The sequence below is a fragment of the Protomyctophum bolini genome (assembly GCF_963924005.1).
Source record: "Protomyctophum bolini genome assembly, chromosome: 7".
NCBI lineage: Eukaryota > Metazoa > Chordata > Actinopteri > Myctophiformes > Myctophidae > Protomyctophum > Protomyctophum bolini.
In genome coordinates this window covers 37,777,730-37,801,396 of record NC_137868.1, presented here as the reverse complement: position 1 = coordinate 37,801,396, position 23,667 = coordinate 37,777,730, and the positions used below count along the sequence as shown (strand labels likewise).

The following is a 23,667-nucleotide window of genomic DNA, read 5'->3' as shown; positions in this document are numbered from 1 at the left end:
CCTATTCTTAAACTTGATTTATAAAGTGTTGTACGACAGTGTGATGTGCCAGAAAAACACGGTCTAGGAGATCACAATGCATCGAAAACGTGCTGTGATCTGCTGTTGTCGGTCGGCGAAGCCGTCATGACAGAGCGCACATTGGACATCAGACATGCCGCTATCGTCCATGATCTGGATCCTCCAATGATCACAGAAACCTAGATATTTGATGGCAGATTAACACTATGGTCCCGGGTGTCGCACTAAGGACCACTTGGCAGATGTTGTGGTAGTGTGAATGCTGCGTACCGTTCCCGGGAGCGGATCACCCAACCGTTCCCGGGACCGCATGGAGGTAGTTTCGGGAACCGATTGAAGTGTGCTCGAATACGGATGTGAAACGAATACAGTTGAATGAAGTGTACTCGGGTGTGCGGAAGTGCCCCCGAGTTCACAATGTGAATCTTGGCCAGCGGAGACCAGGCAATCGTATTCGGGAATTGTATATTCAAACAGACCCCCTGCCCTGAAATCTAGGAATTCAAGGTCATATTCGACGCATCAACTAAATGAAAAAAATATAAATGTATTTGTGTCAGATGGTTGGATTATGTGCATGGCCCATCTAATAATGCACTAAAGAACAACAAAATCTACATCTCATGTTAATGATGCTACATACAAATGTTTATTTCAGGTCATAAACAATGAAACAATTTCAAAAAAAGCAAATCAACTCAACCTGTCAATGATTTAAAAAAAATAGGTAAATATTCAAATTTGAAAGATGCTAAACATGGTTAAAACTTATCACTATAATAGGTCTGCATATTTAGGAGCAGGGGCCAACCACTAGGTGGAGCCAAACTCACTGTATATGGAAATAAATTAATTTGCTTGTTGGATGTGTTTATATCATTGGTTATCCCAGGGGTCCTTTAGGGGGTTCCCAAACTAAATTTGTTAATATACCTTAGCATCTAAGTCAGTCCAATTACTGTAAGCCCATATACACTGGCTACTTGAAAATAACTGATCTACAAACTACCATTTTCATAAAAAAATGTGGAATATTTTTGATATGATAAAATGGGAACAGGGCCTGTGGCCAAATACATATCAATTGGGGGGGGGGGGGGGGGGTATTGGTCATGAAGTATGTGCTCACAGCCTCACTCATCAAGTAGAGTGACAAATTAGTTCCTTTCTCAGACTGGTTATTTTAACCAGAATAAAGCAAAGTTCCAGAATAATTTCCAAGATGAGTGAAGTGGAAAAGGAAAATGACTCTCATGCACTCAAATTTGTACATTTCTTCCCCACCATCATTCCCAATGAAGAGGGATTTTGTTTGGGGCCCGCTGGCCAAGTGGTCCAGGCGCATGCCACATATAGGCTTTGGCCTTACAGCGCGTCGCGTGTTCGAGTCCCATTCATGACGACCTTTGCTGCATGTCTCTCCCCTTCACGCTCTCCCTCTTTCCTGTCGATCTTCACTTGATACTATCAATAAAGGCAGAAAAGCCATAAAATAAAAGAGGGATTTTGTTTTTCATCCCCAACTTTACAGGTTAAACTTATGAGTATGATTCCAAATTTTGGTCATTTTAATTGACAATTAATAATGATCAAGCCATTAATGTCACCCAAATGACTCATCCCATAAGAGATTGCAAGACAGAAGAAACATTGTTAATAATACTGCCGTTTAAAAAATAAGTAGTAAATAGGGGCCTGATAGTGGGGGGGGAATCCTACAGTCCTACATTACCCAACAGGGTATAAAATATAAAATGTAGATTTCAGAGCTGATCTGTAGTTACCTTTAATCGAAGTATTTTCTTTACCGTTTAAAAATGTCTTCTGGACCAAGTGTGAATTAGAAATGTAAAACAGTTGAATAAATTAAGACTTATACAGAGCATATGAAAAGTGAACGAAAAAAATCCTTTAGATCTTATGCATCAGGTATTGTACAGTGTGGTATTTTGCCATAACGGCCAAAAAGATCTTGAGGCTAAAGGAAGCTATAGTTTTTACTGTTTTTTCATGGCAAACCTTAAATTTTTTGTAATCTGATCATTTGTGTCCAATGATTAAACAAACAGAAAGCCGTTATGTGCCCACACATCAACAGAAATGACAATAATTTCAGATGTATTTTGAAAATGTACGGCTCCATATCCACCATACCCTGCTTTGCCTTTTCCTTTTTAAAACCCTTTTTGGGCAGGAACCCCTTTTGGTGTTAGCACTATGTTATGCTTTAGCTATTGAAAAATAGCAGATCTACAGGCGCGCTACGAGCTTGTAGGTCTGCTATTGTTAGAAGAACAACTGACATAGAAACATAGCTTTTTCAGAAAACTGTCAGGATGTAGAAGACATTTTTAGAATCTGATCTCAGGTCAAAATGGGTTAATCAACAGGATTATTGAAGTGTTGAATTACATCGTATAAGAACACCTCATTGGCAGAATATAAACATAGGAACAATGCCGTATTATAATGTAAAGGCAGATTCAATAGGACATACATGAATTGGGTTAATATAGTTGCCCGCATAACTCCTAAAGTGATGATTGATTAATGAAACGTTTCACTGTTTAGTGTTATCATAGTTCTTCATATTGGGATAAACAGTGGTATGTACCCGACTCATAAAATACATTAAATAGCATGCAGCAAGTAGCTCAAAGCCAGGTATGGCAAGTTGGCAACACCGGAAAGGTATTCGCGGTTGCTCTGTTGCTTTCTTATTAAATATGAAAATCAGAATATAAAAAATATATATATATACTGTAAGTATGTGTGTGTAATATTCATTCACATGTCAGCATAATGTCATGTGCGGTCCCAGGCAACATTTTAGCTGAACTAGTTTGCGCAACCGTGCCCATGATGATAAAACAAGAATTGATTACATCAATGAATTACCAGCTGCTGCCTTATATCCCAAGGCTGGGAGGTCGGCTAGAGGCAAAAAGTGTGTGGTTGCCTAGAGACGAGGCAGCCAATTAGGATGATAGGTTGTCAGTACAGCCAATGAGAAACATAGGTCTCAACTACAGCAAGTGGGCGTGAAAGCGCCGCAGAGAGAACATTGACCAGCTGTGCTTACACAGCAGCTGGTAATAAAAAAGGTTGTGGGTTTTAATTCCCTCAGGATTGCACGCCACCCTGCCTTCTCAGAGCTCCCTTTAGAACAGTGGTTTTCAAACCTTTTCATATCAAGGTCCATTATTTGTGTGGCATTTGAGCCATTTGATGAGATTTAGCGTAGCCTCCCAGACGCAAAACTTAAGATTTTGTCCACAATTCCATGCTGTATTGATGTGGTATCATAGGAGAAATAACAGTCAAAATATGAATTCTTCTACATTCTCCATTTGTGTAAATGAAGTAATGCAGATGTTTAACAATAATATTTAGCTCTTGTGTAAAATGAAACATCTTGCTTTAAAAGTGGACGCCAATGAAGTAAAACTGAAATATTTAGAATCCATTGGGAGGTGCCATTTAAACCCATTAAGACTGGGAAAGCATCATTGTAACCACTTTAACCAAAATTTGACATTTTGGCGATTCAAAAATAGCAGATATAAAAGCTCTGCACTATGAGCTTCTACATCTACTCTTTTTTGAAAAATCTTGAAACCTTACGCAAATCTCACACGTTTGTCTCAAATGTGTGAGATTTGCGTAAGGTTTCAAGATTATTTGCTTCTGGGGGTCCCTGGAACAAAACATTTTGAAATGGGGGTCTGCGGCCAAATACAAATCATTTTGGGGGTTCTAGACTTTAAAAAGTTTGAGAACCACTGATAAAGCAACATACGTTTTTCAAAAAACTACCCTTATAAGATTTTCTTTCTTTTTTTAATTGGGGCCTCGGGTCTTAATGGGTTAACCATCTCAAAAGCAGGAAGTAGCTGCATAACTATGAACAAGTTCAACCTCTGACTAACCATTAGATGTCAACATCTTAACATACCGGAAGCTTCCCCCAGCACAGTTAATCCCTAAATATAAGACGATAAATTATAAATAATATCTTACAAATGTGTCCATAGCTACGTGCTGTAAAATAATTAGGATTACGAGACATTCTCTCTAAAAAAGGAGCACATTTTCAGCCTAGCTTCATACAAGTGGTCCTCACGTCTAATGCACATTATAATATGGTGGTATTTTTGGGCTGTGGACAGTTGTCAGTGACATTATCTGTAGGCAGGGTTGGTCATTTTTCTATTAATTGTTTTATTCATGCGAGAACAAAGGCTTCTACTATATAGCATGCCGACTTTCCAGGAATAGAAAGCGGGCAATTTCTTTCAGCTTCAATTCTCCATCGATGATGTCACTGCTGGTACAGGATCTGAACTGTCCACAGCCCTCCTCTGAGACACAGGCCGAGACAGAGTAGACAAAATTTTACCGTGTAATAATGAGCATTCGTGAGGACCAATTATATGAATAAAGGTTGAGAAGGTGAAGTGGTCCTTTAGCCAAAAAAACCCCAAACTAAAAGCATCTGAGACAAGGCAAATCTGGTGCTGAGCGGATTGGACGAACATAGCGTTTGTCATCATTGGAAAATGAATTGTGAGAGCAGAGTGTGAGACAAAACAACAAACAGACGTTTCAGTGACAGAGAAATCTCCAGCCAGCGTTTCGAGTGCAAAAGGGGAGAAGCAGCCGCTGATGTCGTACTCCGCTAACGTCTCTGTGTCGCTGCAGAACACCACATCCCGCTCAATGCAGAACCGCTAGGGGAAAAAAAGGGCGTCTGCATCTTGAGCCCCGCCCGTGAGCGATGAGTCCGTATATAAATTAAACAGCATTTAGTACCTGCTGTGGGCCTGAAGGACTAAGTCTGTGTGTGAGCGGTCATCTGGCCCCGGCGCGTTTGACGACGATGGTGCCCGCCACCATGTCGTACACAGTCCTGTTGTGCTGGAAGAAGAGGAGGGTGATGAACGCCGGGAAGAAGAAGGCGATGGAGAAGTTCTTGTTCAAGGCTCGGACCGTCGACCTAAAGGGGAGAACCAAACCCATAGCCAGGACAAAGTAGTGAAGTTCTCTTCTTTTTTTTTTTTAAACGAACAAATAAATGTAGAAAATATATAAATCAACCAATACCAATATAATAAAAAATAAATATGTACATACGTACGTTACTGCTGGGCCGTTATCGGCGTTAACGTGCTGCGTTAACGCGAGACTCTTATCGCGCAATAAAATAAATATCGCCGTTAATCTATTCTCAAAGTTGGGTCGGGTTGGGTCTGGGAGCTGGGTCTCTGTAACTGCGAGTGTAGCCTTAGCCTACTACAAATGGAACCAAAGGACCATTTTCTAAAAAATAAACTCTGTACAAATCTGTACAAATGGACTAGACAGTCTAGACTACCCTGCGCCGACCTCCGCGGACACCCCCCTTATCGGCGGACCCCCACAGACTACCGCGGAGGCGCAGACGCCTGCAGAGGTCAGCACAGGGGTTCCCCCGGAGGTTTACAGATAAACAAGTCCGAAGTAGCTTATAATGTCTAGACTTGGCAACACTGTGAACAGTTCCACAAGCTCACAATATGAAATATAAGGTATTAATAGGCTAGTTATATTACTAATATCCATAATTAAGGCTCCTAGTCTAATGGGCCACCTGGCCTGAGAAACACATTCTCAAGGAATTACTTCTGGTCATTATTTAGGTAGCGCACACATATTTTGAATGCCTTCGGCAGAGTTCAAATGAGCCATTTTAATCTAGATCAGGGGTGCCCAAAAGGTAGATTGTGATCTACCAGTAGATCACACAGGCTGTGCAGGTAGACCACATGACATGATGCCCTTAAAATATACAATTTAAATTAAATAAATAAACAATATTTGGCATCTGTCACTTGAATCCAGCTGACTTCATTGGATTGACATAAAAAAGGACAGCTCAAACCCATAATGCAATAGTTGCAATAATGTTTTGCACAAACATCAGTAGTACAAAAAAGGGGAAAAAAGTGCATTTGTCTAATATGTAAATACTTTCAGCAATGTGATAACATATATTTTTGGTGGGTAAATCTGGTTGAGCTGGTCATTTTGAAAGTAGCTCTCAAGTCTAAAAAGTGTGGGCACCTCTGATCTAGATTAACTCCAGGGTTGCAGTGAGATTAATCTAGATTAAACGTTCGACACAGCAACTTGTGCGCGTTCGGTGGCGTCTCTCGTGACTCAAATTTGCAACCCGATAGTAAATTATTGCCCCTCCAAGGCAATGCCAACACCGAACAACATTTCCCACCACGGAACAAAGCCGGGCAGTGCTGTCCTCCTGGAATAGAGGCACAGAAGGGACCGTCGCCCCTCACTGGTGACATTTCCGGGAGGAAAAGCGGGGTCGCCCCCCAGCGATCAGAGTGTAGGCTAATAAGGGTACACATGGTAGCAAATGCTCACATCATACATTAGCTTACTGTCTTTTATTCATCATAATGCCTGTCACTTCTCAGCCAGGGATTAAATATTTTCTGTCAATATCAGTATGTTATTTTCGTTGACTTATATTTAGGCCTATTGTATGTACACATCATTTTGGTCACATATACTGAATTATTTATTTATTTTTAATTTAACATACCTAGTAGTAGCAGCGTACAGTTTATTAAAAGTAATGCAACTGTTATGACTTATTCTGTAATTAGACTTGAAAACGCCATAACTTGACATGAGCGTAATGTACACACAATGCACTCATGTTGCTCAGCAGTTGTTCAAGTTGCGCTCAGAAGGTTGGAGTGTATGCTCAGACCGAAGAAGGTTTTGCGGGAACACCTTTCATTGGGAAAGTGCTTTGGCTTTTCAACTATGAACTTTTGTCTGTGTCCGACATCGATGTCATACAAACGCAGACACACCTCAACTGCACCACATATCAGATACAAAATGAAAGGAGTTTCATTAGATAGACAGCGTATTGAGTCATTGCAGACAGACATACTATAGTACAGTACTCACGCAGAAAGAGAGACGTTGTTGGCAGGGATCACCAGCACTCTGTTGGGCTGAACCAGTACCGAGGAGTCACAGGTGACCACCCGGAGGCCAACCAGAAACTTCCCTGGCGTGGCTCCGCCCGCTCCCCAAATACACACAATCTGCAGGAAGGAGGAGACAACATGAAGACATGAACATGAAGAAAGGGTTTTTAAACCATTTACACTAGAGGCAGATTCTAAATGAAAGAAGAATGAATGAATAAAATAAATAAACAAACGTTTATGTTGCTATACATGGTCTCTATCGGGTGCAAACGTCATATGTCCAAAGCTTTTCAGGATTCAAATCAAAGTGGCCTGGGCTGTGGCTCAGCAGTCCAGGCACCTTGGCTGGTAATCCAGTGTGGCAGTGTGCCGCGGGTTCGACTCCCGATCCCGGCGGCCTTTACTGCAGGTCATCCCTCCCATCTCTCTCCCCATTTCCTGTTAACCTACTGTCTATCCCTCTCTCTGTTTCTGGCACAACAGCGCCCCTACTGGTACTCATAGTCATATACTGGTGCTCATTAACGTCACACGGACACATAGGTGAACAACACATAGGTGAACACGGACATTGCTGTTCTTTGGAGTGGTTGCACCACTCAAAAATATAAAATAAAGGCAAAAGCCACAAAAAACATTACAATTCTATTTATTTTATAATTCAAATTAAAGTATCAAAAGTAGCAGATCTACTCAAGGCACTTGGTGTGACGATGTACGTATGGATCAAGGAGGACATTCATTTAGGAAAATACACAAAAACTTAATACGGTATATGGAATGGATATAAGAGGTTTTCTGGAAGCAACAATATATCGACAACTAAAACAACACAGAGGCGATACCAGCTTGAAAGGTAAATGGGTCAAACCAGGCAGAGGTGAAGCCATTAAAAACAAAGAAGAAAAACTCAACTGAGACTGTTTTACAGCATCATCCCCATTCAGTCACTCACACCAGCCTCGGAGACCACAGACATTTTGTTTTCACAAGAAAAAGAACAGCCTGGGCAAACGAGCCACATTTCCCGGTCTAGGAGTGGGAGTTGAACTACAGTTTTCCTCTGTTTCCTAACGAGTATGGGAGGGGAGGAAGGGGGTGGGCGTTCAGATCGGTGAACCAAATAGGATCCACCACCGTGATCCCAGCGGTGTCCGCCCCCTCTAGACCAGAAATCACGCTGGCTGGGCCAGGATACTCACACAGTTGCACACATTGAGGCCTGGGAGCTTCCCAGTACAACCTCAATCTCCACTGTTGGCCAAAGAGTAGCCTGGGGTCCACCTGTGCTTTCTATGGCATAGGCAGCTCCCGGCAGGATCAGCCGGGAGACTCTAGACGCAGCTGCGTGTGAGACGAATTAATTAGAGCGACAGAGGGAGAGAGAGAGGAGTGTGTGTGTGTACGTGTGTGCGTCAATTTAACAAAGGTGCAGAAAATCAGCAGAGAGTGATCGACGTTTGCGCTACTCTATGCCGAATTGAAGTGGACTCGGACACAGACTTTTTTTTCCTCCCTGGAAATAAAAATTTCTGGGTTTCCGAGGCTAGCCAAAGAGCAGCTCCCAGCCAGAGCGCTTGACGGTTTAGACCACTTTAGAGAAAACCAGTTAAGTTAAAGAACTTAAGTACAACCTTTAACCAAAGCCCTACAGATTAGTTCTGTATGAGCGCTCACCTCATAGAAACACACTAATATCCGGTAGACGAGGGCGACGAGCATCATTTTCTGGAGTTCCTCCATCGATGTGTCCTCGTCTATTTCCTCCACTATGAAATGCATGGCGAACTTTGAGATATCCCTGAGAAGTCAAATATAAACAAACATTTAAAACAGCTATCGGCATGATACTAGAATTTAGTTGATAAGCATACCCCTTTCTGGTTGGTGGTGTTCATGTCATACAAAGAGAAGGAACACACGCCGCTGATGGTCACGGCAAATACGAAAAAAGAACAAAAGGTTACACCGCTCATAGCCACGGTGCAACATCCTTTTTCTTTTAAGTGAACAAACAAACAGCAGCCGTCTCAACGTGCGTGTCTTCCTCAAGGTTTATTTTACATTTTTTATACTAAATTCCATTTCTTAAATCGTTAGAAATGTATCAGTAATACATTTATTCTTGTTTAAATATTATACATAAATTATATTTTTTTAATCCAGAGGAAGACATGTTGAATGTTTGTGGTGCCCTATAAAGGCTTTTTGCATCTTTACCACCATTTGTTTCTTTTAAACAAATGGTGTTGCTGTCATGAAATGTATTACATTTATTTAGACTCACAGGTCTCTATACTGTTTATCTGCTGGTTTCCCATCCAACCAGATAGTTAACTGGAGTCACAAAGGTATCCTTGTCATTCAAGCCCTCAGCCTGATTATGTTTCCTATTTAAAGCTGATTGAAGAAGAAGTTGCATTTTCTGCGTGCTAGGCAGGAACGACAGAAATGGACAAAGATCAAGCAGAACTTCACTCCCGGTGATGTAGCGCTCATACTGGATGATGCTGCACCTCAGAGTTCCTGGATCATCGGAAAGGACTACAGAGATTATGACAGACAGGATTGGATGAGTAAAACCCGGATTAAAACCAGGTTCTCTGAAGATCTGCCCTCTTCAGGGAGTTGTGAGGGCTTTGCTTCTTTCCATGGATTTGGATTACAAGTGACTTTTTCTTGACTTTTCCGTGACCGCATGGCTTTATGAACGCAAATACAGCGCTATGCTACCTGTAGGTCATTTGCACTTGGCACTATGCACTTTATTCTGATGCCACTCGGCTAAATGAATTGTTTTTCAACTTTAATAAAATAATGAACAAAACGCTGAAACACAAGGATCTTGGAGAAGTGATTTCATTACAAGCGGCGAGTCTGACAGGTAAACATTTCCCCCGCTTTAGCCTCTCGGCGACTAAATAAGTTTGTCCCGATGGTCGCCATACCAACAATGCGAGAACAAGCAGGTGCACGCCGTTACTTAACAAGATAGCTGTCTATAAGCGCCAGACAGCTCTCTTATAATGTGAATGGGCTCCTCATAATATCGGTATAATACATTTATTTCATCGTCCCTTGGTATGAGACCGAGTCAAGTCCAAGTCAAATTAAGACCGAGACGAGACCATGTAAATGAAAATGTGGCCTCGACAGGACAAGGACTCAAGTACTACAACACTCCCGGCCTCTTTTCTTTTTTCTATGAACCCTGAACCTCCTAGTAATCTTAGATCAAAGTTATGGCACCACTCTCTAATCAGGGAGTGGCTAGAGCTGGAACACTGGAGTACTGGTGTTGGTCCCAGAGGACTGGAGTTGCCATTCTGAATTACTCAATGAAACACAAATACCAAAACTAAGACAGGGACAGTTTTCCACCCACCACCACAAAAGAAGGGACAAGCCAATATACTCACTTCATTCCACTCAGGTGCATAATGCTGATAATAATGGTTGCTTTAATGAAGAACAGAATGAAGAAATCCACCATCTCAGCCAGGAGTCTTTGGAGAGGCGAAGGTATACTATACTCTCTGCCTAAGGAGGAGGGAAATTTTTTTAAACTGTTAAGCCTGATTTATACGTAATTACACACCTGTGTTGTACACAAAGAATTGCAGGTCTACTCTACTGTACAAGCTCACAATACATAGAACTCATGTGCATTGTGAACTTGTAGGTTGACTGTTTCCACGCACGACACTAGCGCAAATCTAAGTATAAATCAGGCATTAGTACATCAAGTTTAGCCAAATATAAGAACGCTACTGGTACCAACTAGTACCAGCAGTGTGGTATTGATGACTCTATGGGCCTATGCTTAGTAATAGCCACAATTTGCAACACTATTTTTGAGGGGCGCTAATGGGAAAAAAAACACTTTGGAGAATTTCCGTCACGTGGACGAGCAAATCAGCTATTTTTGTCCTACACAAAGGATGTACGATGATAAGAGCGGGTGTGATTTCTCTTTTATACAGTATATTGGGTTGAATCTAGAGTTGCAACACCCTCCATTGACAGCATATTCATCCAAATAGATCTGCTTGTATTAAACGATATTATACTCACCAACATTGCAACTCTAAAGCAAGCTTGAATTATCCTTTCAATTTGCAAAGGGTTTGTTTCATAAAAATCCACGTACACATGTTATGAGCTACTTTCTGCTAAGACATTCCGTGCCGTGATATATTTTTCTAAGGGCTCGTCGGAAGTCATTGTACGGCCCTGTGTACCACCCGTTTCGAGTTTGCGTTAATGAAAATGAGTGCTTCCAAACTCCAAGAAAAACGTATCACCTGCACAAAATTTCTTGACAGAAAGTAGTAGCTCATAAGATGTCTACAGTGGATTTGTATGAAACAACCGCTTTGCAGATAGAAAGATTAATTCAAGCTTGCCTTAGAGCTGCAATGTTGGTGAATTTAACGTTGTTTAATACAAGCAGACTGTACTACTTCTGTTTGGATGAATTCAATGGTCAATGGAGGGTGTTGCATCTCTAGATTCAACCCATTATGAAAAGAAAAATCTAGTGTTTCAATTTGTGGCTATAGGCCTATGCTATGCACTTGACAATAGCACAGCATTGGCTATTCCCGCTACTGTCAAATCGAAGTTACATGTCAGGAAATGTAATGCATGGTTCTAGTGGTGCATTCAATTAATCGATATGGCATTGGCTATATATCGATCGAAAATCCGGACGATAGGCATTATCTGGGTGATGCAGTGTTGCCAAACGTACCTCTGTTTAACGTTATCAAAGCCCCCCTTGCAAGTTGCAATGCACTCCCTTCCTAGACCGCTTGTCGGATGTGACATTATTTTTAATTTAAAGATCTCTGTGGGCCTGAAAGTGCTTTATTGTATTTGTGCAACAATCATTATTTTGAATAAACGTTTAAATCGAGATATATCGATATATATATACGGTATCGTATATCATGGCATCTGTATCGTGATACATATCTATCGTGAGATTGCAACTTCATTGTTTGTTTGTCACAGAAAGTGAAAACGAATGTGTGAAAGCGAGAGTAAAAAGTACAAATATCAAATATATACCAATCAGTAAAAAACTAAACTATATGTCTGACAGTGTGCAAACAAAATACCGGTATCAAATATGCATAAAATGTATGGGAATGTATCTACAGTCATAAAGACTGTGTATAATGTGAGTGATGGCAGACTGATTGCGGCAGTGCGTGCCTGCGTGGTCAAAGTGGGGTCCCCCAGGGGTCCAGGCGGTCCCCAGTTATATTTGTTAATATAGCATCTATAGGTAGATAACTTTAAGTCATGATAGGCTATTTGAAAATAGCAAATCTACAAGCTCACAATGTGTGAGGACCCTGGTGTAAATAAGTATTTTTCTGGTTTTGTAGCAGTTTATGTATTGACCTGGCTGACTGTACTTTCGTTTTAACTGTACCCATTCTACAAACTGTGAATACAATTTTCAATCAATCAGTCACGTTGCAATGCACTGTAAGGTTGTAGATCTAATGTTTTCAAACAATCTTGAACTCTTTAATTTTACATTAGTGTGAAACATTTTACACTGGCTGGCAAAAATTATTTTCAGATGGGGGGTGTGGTCCACGGCCAAACTACACAATGTTATGTGCGGGTCCTTGACTCCTTGACATGGAACAAGTCCTACACATAGACTGGATGACGTAATCACACAAACATGGGACCTCCGAGATAAATAAATCAAGCGTGGGACATAATGATATTAGTATTATTACCTGGTCTTTGAACGTTCCCATTCTCTTGGGGCAGCTGCTGGGTGGGGTGATGTGCTGCAGCAGCCCCTCCAGCCAGGAGGCCCTCCCGTATGGGCCCGCCGGCTGCAGGTGTGCTGCTGCCGGCCCCGGCGGGCGGGTACAGGGGCGACAGGGGCAGGCCGAACGGATTGTTGTACCAGTTCTGGGCATCGAAGCTGGCAGAGTCGAGCGGCGCCGCGGCGGGAGGCTGCCCAGGGAGGTAATAATAGGGATTAGACGACACGGCCAGCCAGCTCTGCCAGTTGACATATGCCGTGTAGTAGTTCCACATCCACGCCTGCAGCTGCTCGCAGTACTCCGCGGTGGCACGGCAGGTGACGCCGTCCGTCTGCGGCTTAGTTTGGTCACTAGAAGCAGTGTTTGTTGTTGTTTTTGTTGCCTTCTTCTCCTTCTCCTCGGGCTCCATGTTTGTGTTTTCGGAGTCGGCCATGTTTGATTGCTGACGTAATGCCGAGACGTCACTCACCCCTCGATGTGGATTATTTCATTTTGTTTGTGCGCAGAGGGAGAAGGAGATAAACTCTTGAAGTGTGCAATACAAATACAACTCTCGCCTCTCTCTCCTCTGGCATTATGTTATTTGTTTATTATAATAATTAATGTCTCTAAATAAATAATAAATAAATAGGGGAGAACATTACGTGAAATATCTTAGAATAAGGATGATTTAGCAGTAAACTGATTCAGTTCCGAAAAACCCCTATGACAATAAATGTTGGTATAGCCCATGCTTTTTCCAGGCTTTTATTTGTTCCAACAATCACCACCAGGGGGCAACAGTGCTATAAAGACCAGTGGAGTGAAGAGTGAACCAGTGAACTTATACATTATACTGTTGTTAATGTTGGGGTCATTAAGTTCATATTCTGTAATCATTGCAACTGGAGTGTATAGTATGTCCAGCATTTTAATATCCGTGGTCGATTCAATTATTTTCATTTCGTACAGTTGGAATTGTTTACATCAACAACATATTTTACAAAATGTTATGTATGCTATATGTAGTACATAGGCCCACTAAGAACAAATCAGCTTTAAAATATTTCTTCGGCAGCAGCAGTTTCTAAATACTTCAAAGGGGAGGAGGTTAAACCTTCTCAAAGGAGGCATGCTGCTTAACGTCTGCACAGTCGACATACTATCCCAAATAAGTCTAATCCTAAACAATGGAGTTTACACATTACAATGAGTCCAGACATACTGTAGGCTACTCCAGCTCTTGCATAAACCTACAATTTCATCAGCTGTTTCTATTGTTTAGTATAATTTAATATAATCACTCAGTTACTGTAACCAGTGGAATATGTCCCTACAGGACAATATAGTCTCCACATATTCATTAAAAAATCACTCCCGTGTGAAGTGAGGGGCACTCTTATCATTATACATCATCATACATCATCTCATGAACAACTGAATTTATGTGATTGGTTAGCCGATTTGCTTGTGTACATATGACGTAAATTTTCCCTTCATTGTCAAGGCGTTTAATGTTTGTGGTGCCACACATTTACGTCATATTTGAGGGACATATGACCTAATTTCTCCTTTCATTATCAATGGCAAATATGAGACGTGTGGGGACAAAAGCTGTATAGGAAAAAACATCAGATTTTGTAATATATTTCCTTTTTTGTGAAGACTCAAAATCCAATGAAAGTCTATTATTGTGTATGCATACATGTGACATTGGCCTCTGTACCCGCATCCTTGCTGGCTGAGGTAGAATCACCCCTTCACTGTGTCCCTCTCAGCTTTACAAAGAAAGAAAGGGGAAAAAGTAGACCCACACATTTTCAACCACATGAACCCTAGAATCCCTAGCTATTATGGGCATGTCATAATTCATAATAGGATAACACTCTGTGAAAATAGGTGAACGGTCAATGTAAATAGCCGATCTACAAGCTCACGATGCATCACATTCACAGCATGACACATTGTGAGATTGTAGATCTGCTATTGCAGCTATTTCATGCACAACATAAATAATGAATGTCCCCATCAGAACTTGGTGTAACGGTCACAATGTTTTGAAACAAGTTCCTGCTTTCATAATGCAGACTTTCATGGTACAAGCACAGTGCATGATGCTGGATTTCTTACTTCTTTCTGGGATTGCTACCAATGACAAGATTCCCTTACAAAATACACTCATGCAACTTTAGTCAACAACACAACAGAGGATGCATGGTGAAATAGGAACAACATGATTGTTGCTGTTGGGCAGAAACCTCCTCCTCTCCTTATTCATTTTTTTTGCCTCACACAAAAGCATCAAGTAGCAAATCCACAAGTGCGAAGCAAGTAAGCAACACGCTTTTTTAAAGCTTGTAGATCTGCTACTTTAGCTACTTTTGAATTTGAATGCTGAAAGTACCAGTTTTGGAAATATGAGGTTTTCACCCCGACAGAGACGATATATCTTATTAGGTAAGCAAGGCAAGGAAAGTGTACTGTAATTGTATAGCACATTTCAACAACAAGGCAATGTGCTTTATATAAAACATTAAGCAATTACATTTATAAAAAATGCAAACATTCGATAAATTACACATTTAGATATATTAGATATAATTAAAACACTTTAAATAGTGACACATGGTCACATATTCAGGCTATAGCGCATGTGTTCATGTCATGTGTGTGTATGTGTACAAATGTGCATACACCACTGAGTTATATAACTCTGTGCTGGGGAAAATTGGTCAGAATTTCATTAATCAGGGCTCATTGTTGCTTGAACACCACCCGCGGTTGTAATCATTCACTAAAGCCTGGAAATCTTTCGGAGAATTTGGGCCTCAACCTACTGCCCCATAGAACCCTAATTAAAACAAATTATGTGCACTTGCTTGAACATCATGTCTGTGCATCCCAGACAAGGGGCGCCTGCCGCAAATGAGGAGGGGTCAGCGCCCCCGACCCCCAAGCAGGGATGTGGCCTTTGCACTTCCCCCATTCGCTCTCCACCTTGTCGCAAGATGCTGCTGTTGTACTTGGACATTGGATCAGACAAAAGGATTTTCTCTTCTTGCTTCAAAGGCTCCCTGTTTCCCAGACGGTCGTTCTCAAACTTTTTTGTGTCAAGGACCCCCAAAATTATATCATTATTATTTGGCCGCGGACCCCCCTCTCAAAAAGGGTTTGTGCCAGGGATTTATTATTATTAAAATTTAAATTATTCAGTGTTTAAACATTCCAAAATAGCATCATGTACAAACTCTGAGCATGGAACAAAGTAATGCATTGCAAGCATGTAGATCTGAGAATAGCCAACATATTAAGTGTTTAAGATGATTGTGATGCTATGTTAACTACTTTAGCTGGGAGCCCCTTAAACCTCTCCTAGGGACCCTTGGGGGTCCGAGGACCCCACTTTGGGTGCACCCAACAGAACAAAGCTCTAAGCTCGTAAGCATGATAACAGTTTGTTGATTGGTCATAACCATATACAAAGTCATGTCACATCGCTCCTCATATGGTCAGTTAAGTATTAATACTAATCCACACGTATTAGAGGTTTTTGTTCAGTCCCTGCTGGGGATTAACTGGTCACATGTCCAATGTGTTGAAAAGAATTGAGGGGGGATGGTATGGTCAATGTTCTGACCTGCTTTCCTATTGGACGGGAGACATCTTGCCAGTTAGTAGTATAATGACCCCCCTGCATGAAGCAGCTTATTCAATGTACATTCAGATGGATCTGCAAGAATGTAGTAAATGTGTACAGTATATAGACTGCATGGAATAGACTGCATTGTGTATATAGACTGCATGGAAAAAAGCAACAATGAAATATCATGATTGAAAACGTTACGATGTATCGGTCACATCTTCGTCAGGTGACGATACATTGAAACGTACATTTTTACTTGCACCCTGTGAATTAAAAAGGGGCTTAAACTGTCTTAAGTTTCTCCAGTGACTTCCTTCCTCTTTCTACCTGTCCTGCCTCTGAGATGCAGATGCACAACATGCTTCCATAGAAGACTTGCTGGCTTCTATGGAATCCAAATGACTGAAATCAGTCGTGGCGACTGAGACTTTAATCCATGAGATTGATATGTATTCCATGCTTTGCACTATGCCCCTGTGCTGAACGTGCAGTCAGATGTCTGTCATGTGAGAGTGTAGGCATTTATACTCTAGCATCCCTATTCTGGGGCTAACATTCGGTAAAAATAGCAGACCTACAAGCTCAGCTCGCAATGCATCATAACGCATTGTGAGCTTGTAGATCAGCAATTTTCGGCAAAGATATAGTGTATAGGGGAAAAAAGGAGGGGGCTTAGTACAGTATAGAGCCTGGAAATCCATTCAATTAAGCATAGGGTTTAAGTGGATATAAGTTACTTAGTGGTTCCATCTCAGTGGTTAAGTTACTTAGTGATTATACTGTATCTGTGTCATCTTCTGGATTATTACACATCTGCTTATTATAGATTTAGTTTTTCTCCCAAAATAAAAAACAGTGATATAAACACCTCATGAATTTATGTACATTTAAGACCTCTTTCACACTGGCCTGCTGTGGTAATGGTTGTCTCGTGCTTTCTTCTTTTTTGCCACATTATTTTCCACATTTTGTTCTGGGACTGGGAGTAATGCAAATGACAAATTTAAGAAAATTAACCACTTTTTTGTTTTGATAATCCTCTCTACTATAGAGTGTGCTGACCATATAAGGAGTTCCTCCCTGTCCCCAGTTAACCCCTGGGGGTCAAAAAACCTTAGGTTTTGTTTTTGGCTAGGTGGCCCAGCCTTCATCCAATCAGGATAGAGAGGGGCCTTCCGCCAATCATAATCGAGCGGGGGCGGCCTTGGTGTGCATGCTGTTGGCCTGTTATGTGCCCCCCTCCCCACTGTAATGCGTGCATGTGCAGTGTGCACATCTTGTTACCGGGGCAGACCGGGGTATTTTTCCCAAATCACTGAATGCTCCTTTAATCACTCGTCTTAGAGAACTGGATTTGAGTCACAACTTTGACCACTTTTTCAGTGTACACTTAATCTCTGACAAAAATAGCCAAACTACAAGCTCACAGTGCATTGCAAATCATGCAATTGTGAGCTTGTAGATTGGTTATTTTGGCTAAATTTCAGTTTAGTCTCAAACTCTTAATGTGTCTCAATTTACATTGTCTCACAGCCTGAGCTGTTGACATTTTCATGTCAAGGACATCCAAATTGATATGTATTTGGCCGCAGATACCCATCCTAAATATTTTGTGCCAGAGATTTTTCAAACTGTGTTTCAAGGGATGGCAACTTTTAAACCTGATTTTGATGCCTTGCTGGGGACCCCCTTTCTGCAGTGGAAAGTCTGATGCAAGGTTAGGGACCCCCTTGAATGCCCACTGGGGGGGGGGGGGGGTAGATAAACGATTGGGGAACTGCCATTTTAGCAAGATCCTCATCATTAAGGACGAGTCCCACCCGACTGCCATCAGGCAAGGCGGTACCACACCAGGCAACATATAAGCAAGCATATCAAGATTTAATGACAGCTGCTTCCTCCTGGCCATCATCCTGACTAGTTTGCTGTGACTGGCACCTGTGCCATCATGAATAAACAATATTCTTTTAACCACTTAAGTGTGTTGTAGCCTATGGCAAAATTAACTGATCTACAAGCTCATGTGCCACATTGCAATGCACGGTGAGCTTGTACATCAGCCATTTGTGTGACAAACAAGACACTGCAATTCATGAGACTAGCTGCTAACAGATTCTAGAACCGTCCAAATTACATAGTATTCACTATTCTTTACTCAATTCCAGCATTTCCGACTAATTCAGTGCAATCTGGCTTGTCATTTTATTAAAGTACACATTTCTTGCATGTTCAATATGAGCCCAAAGTGAACATGTACATACCAATGGCATTTTAAGGCAATTACAGACAAAACTAGTTTAAATATGGGGGATACAGGAACTTCCAACACAGTCTAAATGTGTCCAGTTCACCAGGGCATGACTGTCAACCTTCTGAGTGTTACATTGTTCAGTGAACCTTAATGACCTCACCTCAAATTACAAAAATCTAGAACAAAGCCCAACATGTTCAGCTGATGCTCAAATAATGGCCAAGTAAAATTGTCATCCAATATACAGTAGATAGGCTATTGTGTAACAAACAAAGCACTTGTCCAAGAAACCTTTTATTGACAGTTTTGACAAACAGTGCAGTGCATTTTGTATTGTTTTGGACAGAGGAAAGAGATACACGTTGAACTTGCTGGTATAAGTAACAGTCAGAAATGTTATGCCTCCTTTTCGTATGTCCTTACAGCCACAATATCCTCCATGACACATTTCTGTTGGAAATTGAGACATGTTAGCTGTGTGCTCCGATTAAAAGTAGTTAATGCATTAGTGTGACCAAAATATGCCAAGACTGCATTTAATCCAAATCATTTTATTAAAGTCTCGGGCAGGCTACTTTTCATTTACGGTATGCAAAAACGTCCACACTTCGAATCAGAATGAACGCATGGAGCAATATTAGCCCATTAATGTTGACTTGATTAATCTTACCGCTATTAGCTTCCCATCTTGAATTTCTCGTTCCAGTGTGGTACTTTTGCCGTCCCAGGATTGTTTCTGCACCAGCTTGCCGTTCTCCAGAGTAACGAGGGTCTGCAGAAGATTTGTAAGTATTAAGTAACATTGATTATTAGTTTTATTTTACAGAGGCAGTTTACAATGATTGTTAAAGTTAGCACAAAGCCCTGGGCCTTTGTTTCCATTGTGGTCCGGTGTAGAAAACACAGATTAGCTAGGTGCGAGATTGTGAGCCACGTGTGGACAAATCATCCAACCTTTGTATTCCTGTCGTCCGCGGTCGTCTCATCGAATTCTTCGTCGAGTTTGAACTTGATCTCCGTCGCTTTGAACGTGCTCTGTGACTTCAAGGTGATAACCCCGGCATCATCTACGCTCACGAGCAGATTGGGCTTTGCCATGTTGCCCATTTGCCGAGTTGCAAAGCCAACACCTGCAACATAAGTGTACACAACATTATGCTTTCTTCTGCGCCTTTTGGTCATGCAATTCACTTGGAAAAACCCCTTGCTTGCTGATAGTCTAGACTAGAGCAATGGAGAGGGAGAGCATGTCTCACAAAATCTGCCGTTTGACAATTATATTCTAAGTGCAATTTAAGATAAGTTTTCTCACCGATTGCCTTCATATATTCGTCAAAGTTATCACTGGCAGTCATCTTCCAGTTTCCAACAAATTGTTCGATGCCGATGCCCATGTTGAAGGTGTTTGAACACAAGCTGTGAGTGATTTTGATTAGAGTCCCACGTTTCTGTGCAGCACCACAAACAGAACAGACTGGTGAGAGCAGAGTGCTGTATATGGGATGGTTCATATTTGAAGCCTTGCAGAGCACGTGCTCTATCAGTGCACACCAATCAAGAACTGTCCTCGACTCGTTACCGTGGAAACGGAGGATAAACGGGGCGTGGTTTTCTACCAGGCCTAAACAAGAATCTTTTTGAAGTCTGTGAGATTTCTTTTTACATAGTAAAATTTAGAAATACACAAAATACTCACAATTTCACTATAGTAAAAGTATTTGCAGCAAAATATAGGCTACTTCAAACTTGGTTTTGAAAATAGCCGATCTACAAGCTCACAATGCATTGTTGTCATTGTTGTGTGTTTATAGATTGGCTATTTTCAAATAGCCTAAATATTAAATAAGCCATTTAAATGGTTAATATATGTTTTGTATTCATAATAGAAATCTACAGATCTAGTGCAATAGAAACATACAAAAATGGAAATACTCAATTAAAATACGTTTATTTTAGGCTACATTTTTCCAAAATTGCTTTCCATCACTGGTTGTTGTTGTAACTAAGTAGGCAAAATACTGTAGCCAAATTAATTTCAATGTACTGACTGTGTAGAATGCAGTTTGTTATAATATAATCCAAAGGGAATTTGTGGGCGGCCCTTTAAAACGTTGCACGGAGAGAGATCATTTTACAATGCTCATAATAACTTATTGTGCTTAGTCACTTCCTTTGATGAGTGAACTGTAACTGAAGGTCGTGGAACTGCTCAACATATTCCAAGTTCAACCAACAGAGGGTGCCCATAAACAATAAATGAAATGAAAGAGTCACGCGCGCGCGCACACGCACGCACACACACACCCACACACACACACACACACACACACACACACACACACACACACACACACACACACACACACACGCACACACTCCTGAACAATAGCCCCTGGCCCCCTGGCGACGGTATTGTTCTGAACATACGCTGTGCTAGAGAGAAGTGCTAGAGCTAGAGCTCCCTATTATCAACTAACTTTGTGCAATGCCACAATGGAGGGAAGGCAGTCCTAAGCGAGAACAGGAGATATATATATATATATATATATATATATATATATATATACCTAAATTGTGATTTTTACATAAATTCAAAATGAGCTTGTGTCTCTGTGTCTCTGGCTTTGCAAAAATGATCACAGAGATTAGTACAGTATGTCTGTTGGAAGACTGAATGGCAGGTTATTGTTATCTACTGCCACCATGTGGTCTCATGATTATATTACATAGAACCAACATGTTTGTCCCCCAAAGAAGAAAACACAAATCTAAAGCTGACATTTTTGAAGTCATTAACACAATCCAGCAAGTTTGTTTGAATGTGACTTTCTGTTAGATTTCTTTATGACTATTTGATTTATTCATTTTTGCATGTTTTGCTGCATTTGAGTGAACAACCTATCACGTGTTGTGCAAACAATAGGCCTATAAAATAATCGATTCATAGTCAATGTTAATATTATGAATGAATGAATAGTTTATTTCGATTACATACATACATTACAAATTAAACATTCTTTTAAGGTGATGCAGTTCAGTTCCTGAACTACTGATGCGTCATGCGTGCACTTTACATTATTTCGAATCTCAGAGTGCTATAGGGTTTAAAAGCACGGCATAAAAACAGCATAGGCAACAAACAATTACATGGGATGGGGCCCAACTATAGGCTAAACTAAAAGGGTCAAGTTAAAAAACTAGTATTAAAAGAATAAAGAGGATGCTTTGTTAAAAATGCAGGTTTTTAGTCCTTTTTTTGTGAGATCACTGTGGTGATCTCAGGCGTACGGGGAGGAAATTCCACAGACATGGAGCTGGGTAGCAGAAGGCCTGGTCGTTACCAACCTGGTGTCAGCCAACCCGTCAGGTAATTGTTTTCCCTGGAATATGATTAGCTTTTTGAGCGGTGCCTCCGCAGTGTGTCCCTATGTCTGCCCCTACGTGTCTGTCCGAGCACGGACAGCTGCAACACCTGTAAGTGTGTGGAAAGTGGCCAGCAGAGTAAAGTGGCACAGAGTCGCCCTGGGCTCACACTTGACTTCTGTCTGGCACTATTTAGACGGTATATTAATTATAGGCCTACATTTTAGTCCACTTGCCAATGTGAACCCCCCCCCCCAGGCATGTTGAAAACACCAAAGTTTTATGTTAGAAATGTTGAGTATGGGTCCACAGCATGCCAATTATGCCAATCCACAGCATAATTGGCATAATATGTGACCAGATACAACAACAACAACAACAACCTATAAGGAAACCAGCTGCGTTATTATATCTGCAGAATTGTGGGTGAAATAACTAGTGGGTTGTTGTTGCAACTTGTTGGCTGCTATCCCATTGGCTCAGAGGTCGGCTAGAGGCAAAAAAAATCTGGTTGCCTAGAGGCGAGACAGCCAATCAGAAAGATAGGTGACAACGGCAGCCAATTAAATGATAAGTTGCCACGACTACGGCAGCAAATTAAATAATAAGTTGCCACTAACAACCTGATAGAAAGTAGACCAGCCTGCTTCGCAGCTGGTAAAAAAATGTGTCAAACTAGGGGTTTTCATGATAATGAATCCATTCCAAGCATTAGTTTTGAACAAAAAACACTCCTTGGGCTAAAAACGTCCATAGCTGTCACAAATGTGATTATGTCAGCACAAACCCCTAGTTTGACATGTCACAATTGTCACATGATACATAAAGCATGATGATTTTCTTTTGCCTATTGACATATTATGCCATTTATGAAAATCGCTCAACATAAATTATGCAAGTGAGCATTCGGCAGTTTCTACATGCTGGGGACCCATAGCCTACTCGACATTTCTAACATAAAACCTTGGTGTACTCAACATGTTCGGGTTCACAATGGGGCTCTATGGGCTGGCAAGTAGACTATTATCTCTTTTCATGTTGCCAATTCCTCATGTTGTGGCTTTGAAACGTGCTGTACACAAAAAACACTAAAATACCAAGGGCAAAAACAACAATACATAATAACAGGGCAACATAAAGACAGTGGAAACAGTAACTCTTAATCAGTATGTTCGTACACCTGGGAGTACAGGTGAGTTTTCAGAGGTGATTAAACACAGGCAGGGTTTGAGAAGCTCTAACATGGGAAGCTCTCCCACTTCCCCACCCCTGTTGAACCGACCCCCCGACCAACCAGTAGGAGTCACTATAATGCAGAGGAAAGGACTCTCAATCCCCTGGCTTCCCACCCAAACACTGATGAGTGTAGTGTGTTCATTGGAGCAGGCCTTTATGGTGGTGGAATCTGAATATGGACCTCTATGACACCCTGCCTGTTTACTGTATATATGCGACTACAGTAGTGGTTGGTTGGCTGCCTGTACTGTTAATGTGCATATATATATATATAGCCTTATATATGTGTCAAGTGTATGTATGTATGTATGTATGTATTTGGTTAAAATGGGTAGGGTTTCAAAGAGCTTGCTCTGGTGCACTGGCCTA

General features: G+C 41.1%; 2 protein-coding genes across 3 annotated transcripts; both read right to left on the bottom strand.

Moving 5' to 3' along the window:
- Positions 1–550: 550 nt before the first annotated feature.
- fam8a1b (family with sequence similarity 8 member A1b) lies at positions 551–13,251 on the bottom strand. Of its 2 annotated transcripts, XR_013964409.1 has the most exons (6): positions 12,791–13,251; positions 10,448–10,568; positions 8,706–8,829; positions 7,003–7,142; positions 2,325–5,017; positions 551–2,282 (listed from the first exon to the last, which is right to left on the bottom strand). XR_013964409.1 is itself a non-coding variant. In XM_080768818.1 (5 exons), the coding sequence occupies exons 1-5, from the start codon at positions 13,233–13,235 to the stop codon at positions 4,873–4,875; spliced, it is 975 nt and encodes a 324-aa protein (XP_080624944.1). In that variant the 5' UTR covers positions 13,236–13,251; the 3' UTR covers positions 551–4,872. The 2 variants fall into 2 exon arrangements, 1 of the variants encoding a protein (XP_080624944.1); XM_080768818.1 differs by having other exon boundaries at positions 551–5,017.
- Positions 13,252–19,015: 5,764 nt separating this feature from the next.
- Positions 19,016–20,151, bottom strand: fabp4b (fatty acid binding protein 4b). Its single transcript, XM_080767637.1, has 4 exons — positions 20,012–20,151; positions 19,654–19,829; positions 19,370–19,471; positions 19,016–19,149 (listed from the first exon to the last, which is right to left on the bottom strand). The coding sequence occupies exons 1-4, from the start codon at positions 20,091–20,093 to the stop codon at positions 19,096–19,098; spliced, it is 414 nt and encodes a 137-aa protein (XP_080623763.1). The 5' UTR covers positions 20,094–20,151; the 3' UTR covers positions 19,016–19,095.
- Positions 20,152–23,667: the final 3,516 nt, after the last annotated feature.

Excerpts from the sequence above, each read along its gene's own strand:
- fam8a1b (XM_080768818.1), bottom strand. The coding sequence starts at position 13,235 with ATGGAGCCCGAGGAGAAGGAGAAGAAGGCAACAAAAACAACAACAAAC. Across the intron at positions 7,143-8,705 it reads TATTAGTGTGTTTCTATGAG|ATTGTGTGTATTTGGGGAGC; the intron begins GTGAGCGCTCAT and ends TCCTTCCTGCAG. Across the intron at positions 5,018-7,002 it reads AACAACGTCTCTCTTTCTGC|GTCGACGGTCCGAGCCTTGA; the intron begins GTGAGTACTGTA and ends TCTCCCCTTTAG.
- fabp4b (XM_080767637.1), bottom strand. The coding sequence starts at position 20,093 with ATGGGCATCGGCATCGAACAATTTGTTGGAAACTGGAAGATGACTGCC. Across the intron at positions 19,830-20,011 it reads CGAATATATGAAGGCAATCG|GTGTTGGCTTTGCAACTCGG; the intron begins GTGAGAAAACTT and ends CTTATGTTGCAG. Across the intron at positions 19,472-19,653 it reads CGGACGACAGGAATACAAAG|ACCCTCGTTACTCTGGAGAA; the intron begins GTTGGATGATTT and ends AATCTTCTGCAG.